The sequence below is a fragment of the Eurytemora carolleeae genome, unplaced genomic scaffold (assembly GCF_000591075.1).
Source record: "Eurytemora carolleeae unplaced genomic scaffold, Eaff_2.0 scaffold809, whole genome shotgun sequence".
In the NCBI taxonomy this organism is placed as follows: domain Eukaryota; kingdom Metazoa; phylum Arthropoda; class Copepoda; order Calanoida; family Temoridae; genus Eurytemora; species Eurytemora carolleeae.
In genome coordinates, this window is record NW_019396703.1 from 36,976 (window position 1) to 43,423 (window position 6,448).

Consider the following 6,448-nt stretch of genomic DNA (forward strand, 5'->3'; position numbering starts at 1 on the left):
ATATAAGAGAAATATCATCAAAACTGCATTGAAATAATAATCCTTTTTTGCGATCAATAGTTTACCTTTATTATTATTCTTCTTATTTTCATTATTATTATTGATACAGGGTGTCTCACGAAACATGACAACTTAGATTACCCTAGTCCTGTCATTTCCAGCATGTGGTCTGCCTTTTTTAATAATTATCGGTCAGATTTCAATTTATTAAATAACACCAAAATTGTCGTAAACTAAACAAAATTCTTCAATTATCGATCCGGTAATCGTGAAAACATAAAGTATAAACCACATTTTGTAAATGCCATGACTGTGGATGTTGGGTATCTTGTGCTTTTAAAATGAATTCCACAAATTATTTCAAAGATCAAAGACGACCTTTAAGTTTTCTCCCATTGAGTCCCAACTGTCATGTTTCCTGGGACACCATGCTTCTTAAAATTATCGTAAGTATTATTATTACACAAAATTGTTTTGTATACTAGTTAGATGTAAGAACAAACGCATAATAGTTTTCGATCATAAATAACAGAGGTCTCAACAATGAATAAATATGTTGGCAAAGATATCAAACATATTAAATANTATATATTATCGGGAAGTACCAAATACCAAACTAAGATAAATTGAAATAAGGAAATTAGTCGAACCAGATATCCAGATGTCCATGCAAACCAGATATATCATCTAGGAATAGTTGAATAAACAAAAAATGTAAAGCTTAAAGGGAATGTTAAGGAAAATTAAAGGTGGTATAGGCTGAAACCTAAGCAATTTCATAGTTGATCGAGACTTGTAAGAGTTCTTTCTGATGTTCCTGTCTCGAGAAATTTATTTAAAACTGTGCCAAAGTTATACCAAAACGTATATGAGATTTGGTATAACTTTGACTCAGTTTTGTATCAATTTCGCAAGACAGGAACATCTAGCTCTAATAGGTCTCGATCAACTCTTAAAGTGCTTAGGTTTCCGCCTAAACCCCCCTTCTTTTATATCTTGCTTCATATCTACCATTTATTTTATATCTTGCTTTATATCTACCATAGTTTACAGCTTGCTTCAAATCATACGATATAGTTTATATCTTTAAATCTTCCATATGTTTTATATCTTGCTTTACATCATATTTATGTTAAAGGTACTTTATATCTTGCTTTACATCATATTTATCATATTTACATAGAGAAAAAAATCTTAAACCTACAATTTTAGTTTTATTTATAATTTTCTCTAGCACATTAAACATTAAAACTTGAGCGAAAAATTTATTAAAAACTATTCTTACAAATTAAAAATCATGGCTTTTTTGTACATTAAATGTAACATATAGATAGATGTAACGATTTAAAATACTTTTTACGTATAATAAACCAATTACTTAAATATCGCTTATCATTTTAGATTTTACTAATATTACATTTTAAATGTTTGAAAATGGGTAAAAAGCTCATATTTTAAAGCTTTAAAATCTTTTGGCAAACTCCTATATAAAGCAAAAATATTTCCTATTTTTAGGAAAAATCTCTTGAGCGATTTTTTTTAACATTAATTATCATGATAATAAACTAGAACAGCTTGAAATAGAATGAAGGAAACAATGATATTTTCCATAAAAATTTATATTACACATTAATAAACTGTAAAAGTGAAAATTTTCAGACAAGAAAATCTTTCCAAATCTGATTCAACATCAGTCAAAAATCTGGAATTCAAAACAGTTTTCCTTGGTTTTGAGTTTAAAGCTGTACATAGATGATAAACTAAGCTAAAAATAGGTTTATCAGAAGCCGGTTGGACAGGCTTTTAATCAATAAGCAATCACGAGGGAATGATTTTTTATGCTTTCATAACTTTTAATGTTGATTTAGATTTATGATTAAAAAAACATGGCATCCTCAAGACATATACAAAAACATTGCAATTGAAATTCAAACGTTTAGAATATAAAAAACCAAGAATTTGTTTTAAGTTTTTTTTTTGATTAAGTCAAACATTTTGGTTCTAGTTATTTATTTCATTACTTTAAATGAATAGCTAGCCAGTACTCCAAATCTTGTTTTGAATTGTGCGCACATGAAGATTAGTTTTATAATTGGATGCATTAAATATGTACTAGAAAAAAAACATTAGACTTAAGCGACGTACTAGAATTCTTAAATCAGAGAATATAAATAATTGTAAAACCTTCCTATTGGTTGCATCATAATAAATATAATAAGATAAATATTTCCAAAGAATAATTATTTAATCCAAAAAAAAGAATATTCAATATGGAATTACAACCATCATACATATACAGGGTGCTTCACAAAACATGACAATTGAGAGACGACATTTTGAAAATCTTATATCAGTGGAAGTTCTTTTTACACATCCTTTGTCAGTAGATAGCTATCAATGATAAAATACAATCTTTAATTTGTCTCTCTAAAATGTCAGGTACTTTCCCAGGTACTTTCCCAGGTACTTTCCCAGGTACTTTCCCAGGTACTTTCCCAGAGGCTTTTCCAGGTACTTTCCCAGAGGCTTTTCCCCAAGCGAAAACTTCCCAAATGTGCAATTTCCCAAGTCTGCCCCAGCCGTAGCGCTCTACTCACCACAGTTGGTTCTAGCCGCAGTGTTCAGCCTCCTAACCCATTATAGCAGTAGCGCTCGGACATTTGCAGCCTACAGCCCCTCAGAGCTAACCTTTGGGAAGTTGCCGCTTGTGAAACTGAACAACAGTTGGTTCTAGCCGCAGTGTTCGGCCTCCTAGCCCATTCAAGCTCGGCCATTTGCAGCCTGCAGCCCCTCAGAGGGCCTAACCTAACCTTTGGGAAGTTGCCGCTTGTGAAACTGAACATTTGGGAAGTTGCCACTCTGTAAGTTTTCACTTGGGAAGTCCCAATGGGAAAATACATTTGGAAAAATACTTAACACCTCTTAATTATCATGTTTATTGTTTGTATAATTGAAGGATAAATTTATGATTTATTTTCTTCAAGCTTTAATATTTTTGCTTGCCAGCATCAAACCAGAATCTCAATGTACTGAACAAAAAATGATTAAAAAATAAAATATTTCAAATAAAATATATACTATTAATATATCTCTAACATCAGGATTTTTGAAGTAAAGGGAAAGAGAACCAGATATGTACAGTGAGAACCAGAAAACTCTGGAATAGGAAGACGACTTTAGACTCCAGTTATGACTTTCAATATGCCCATAAACATGAGACACTGCAATTGTGCAATCTGACCAGACCTCTTAATCTTAATAAGTGATTAAATAAGTTGCTAGTAAACCTATTTGCTTTATAACAAAATCAAATAAACATAAGTATTGCTATAATGTCGTCTTCCTATTCCACAGTTATCTGGTGCTCACTGTGTAAAGTTTTAAGACTCAAAGTTTAATATAATCAGAATTCAAGCCTGAGCATCAGAGAAGTGATGCCAGAGGTAACACTAGAATACTAAAGTGAATCTCATTATATTCACTACAGTACTTGAACCTTGCTCCCTCACTACCTCATTCCTTTAATAAAACCTTGTTTTATATTGCTCCCTCCCTTCCGTACTCCTCTATTTTATTTAGTTTAGATCATACTTCTATACCTTATGCTGTAAATCTTGCTCCCTCACTCCTCTACTTTAACTTCGCTCCCTCCTTCATCGAATCCTCACTCACCTATTCTTGTGGAGATCTATCCTAACCTAACCCTCTGTAGAACAGGGTTTCTGCAGAGCGGACAAGCATCTATGCTCTGTTCACAGTTGGAGCAGCTGCAGAAATGACCGCAAGGCAGGAATATAATCTCGCTCTAAAATGGAATAAGAAATTATAAAAAAAACGATAATAAAGCCTTTTAGAAACCTCGGTTTAAAATACTTATGTTTATTGAGCCTAATATTAAAAATCTTCATGTTTCTATTCTTGAACCTAATAATGAAAACATTGATTAATGCAGTATGGTATAGTTGACGTGTATCATTAAGTAAATGTATTATGTACCGCATGTCCCCAGACTACGGTAAATCTTAAGAATATATATAATTCATCTTGATATATTTAGGTTTATCCTAGCTCCTCAATATTGGATACATCCTGGCTTTATAAATACATGTATGTATAAAATATTAAGCATAATAGGAGCTAGGCCATTTTTTATAACCTAAATGCTTTCTCAACCGATCAGTATGTAAAATCATCCTAAATGTTAAAGGCTATTTAAAGAAATTTAGTCTTTGCCACAAACTCAAATTTACTAATCCATGTATCTTTGCAACCTAATGGTCAAAATCTTTGATATTTTAAGCTTAGATTGTTAAATCTCACAGAATTCATAGTTTATTATCGAAGGTCTACGACATTGGGTTGCAAAGATATAGGGATTAGAAAATCAGAGTTTTTGGCAGAGATTTAATTTCTTCATCATCGTTTTTAAGTAGTTTTCAGGATTTATTATATAACACATGCTAAACGAGAGAAAAGGATTTTAAATATTTGCATATATTTAATACACTGTATATACTTTATATTTGTATACTTGTGAAGATGAAAAATGATCTAAAAGATAGGAAGATAGTTCCTTTCTCTGCAGTATTGTATCAGATATCAGAGACAGGGGGAAACTAAGGAATACAAGAGGAACTCCAAAAACAAAGTTTACTGCAGCTTCTAGTAGGATTGAAGGTACAGGAGGACTACCCACAAAGGATGCGACTGTAAAAAACGGCCTAAAACTCTTCAAAATATGACGATCCTCAGGTTAAAATAAGTCTTCTGCCTTAAAAATGGTCTTCTAGTGGTTTATTTAATGTTTTGACAGAGAAAGAAAAATTTAATATTTTAAGATTTTATTAACCAACAATACTGACAGTTTTTACTTACCCAACAATACTAACAGTTTTTTACTTACCCGACAATACTGACAGTTTTTACTTACCCCACAATACTGATAGTTTTACTTATCCCACAATACTGACAGTTTTTACTTACCCAACAATACTGATCGTTTTTTACTTACCCAACAATACTGACAGTTTTTTACTTACCAACAATACTGACAGTTTTTACTTACCCAAAAATACTGACAGTTTTTACTTACCCCAGAATACTGACAGTTTTTTACTTACCCGACAATACTGATAGTTTTCTACTTACCCAAAAATACTGACAGTTTTTTACTTACCCAACAATACTGACAGTTTTCTACTTACCCAACAATACTGACAGTTTTTACTTACCCAACAATACTGATAGTTTTTACTTACCCTTACCCAACAATACTGACAGTTTTTACTTACCCAACAATACTTACAGTTTTTACTTACCCGACAATACTGACAGTTTTTACTTACACAAAAATACTGACAATTTTTTACTTACCCAACAATACTGACAGTTTTTTACTTACCCAACAATACTGACAGTTTTTTACTTACCCGACAATACTGACAGTTTTTACTTACCCAACAATACTGACAGTTTTTTACTTACCCAACAATACTGACAGTTTTTACTTACACAACAATACTGACAATTTTTTACTTACCCAACAATACTGACAATTTTTTACTTACCCAACAATACTGACAGTTTTTACTTACCCAACAATACTTACAGTTTTTACTTACCCAACAATACTGACAATTTTTTACTTACACAACAATACTGACAGTTTTTTACTTCATAAAGAAAAGGATTTAAAATGTCTGGATAAAATATTCTTCACTGAACGACGGATTGTCCTTTAAAGATAATAATAATAAAAAGAAGAGAATATTTGAATATTAACAAGCTATTCAAATTTCATTAATTCTCGATAATGCAGAGTGATCTTTTCTGACACAAGGATTATTCTTTCCAAACTTGTGAGAACTTAATACCCATCAAATATTACAGTTTTTTAAATAAACCTCAGTTAAAGGGATTGAAAACGTAATTTCAAGATACCCTCCTCTGCTAGAGTAGCATGTTCTATTCTCCCGTTAAAGCTTTGTCTGATCAAGAATGAATAAGAAATCAATGTTTTTGTTTTTGAAAACTGTTTATTTTCATTTGTGGTTTCTTTGTAAAAGGGACTAGAGCATTTCTTTCTTTAGAAAACATTTAGATATCAACAGAATATAACACTATAAAAGCCAGAAAAGGGACGTTTTCTTTCACATTAAGGTTTCAAGAGTACTGTTCAAATAGATTGGTTACTTAAGTTTACGAAGAAAGTCTTATGCATAAAGATCGCTTAGACATTCAAGTTTTACTGCTTGCTCTTCAAACTCACTGCTGCTCCCTAGTTTGCAATGGCATACCGTGCAGCTCCCTAGTTTGCAATGAGATACCGTGCTGCTCCCCAGTTTGCAATGGGATACCGTGCTGCTCCCTAGTTTGAAATGGGATACCGTGCTGCTCCCTAGTTTGCAATGAGATACCGTGCTGCTCCCTAGTTTGCAATGGTACCTGT

At 32.0% G+C, this 6,448-nt stretch overlaps 1 protein-coding gene across 2 annotated transcripts in view; it reads right to left on the reverse strand.

The window, feature by feature from the left end:
- Nucleotides 1-2,740: 2,740 nt before the first annotated feature.
- LOC111707582 (E3 ubiquitin-protein ligase LRSAM1) overlaps nt 2,741-6,448 on the reverse strand; it is a 31,687-nt gene continuing 27,979 nt past the window's right edge. For both annotated transcript variants that reach the window (XM_023480708.1, XM_023480707.1), the window contains exons 17-18: nt 3,673-3,805; nt 2,741-3,029 (exon numbers count right to left, since the gene is read on the reverse strand). In XM_023480708.1, coding sequence (XP_023336476.1) covers nt 3,689-3,805 — 117 coding nt within the window. In that variant the 3' untranslated portion in view covers nt 2,741-3,029; nt 3,673-3,688. The remainder of the gene's footprint in view (nt 3,030-3,672; nt 3,806-6,448) is intronic.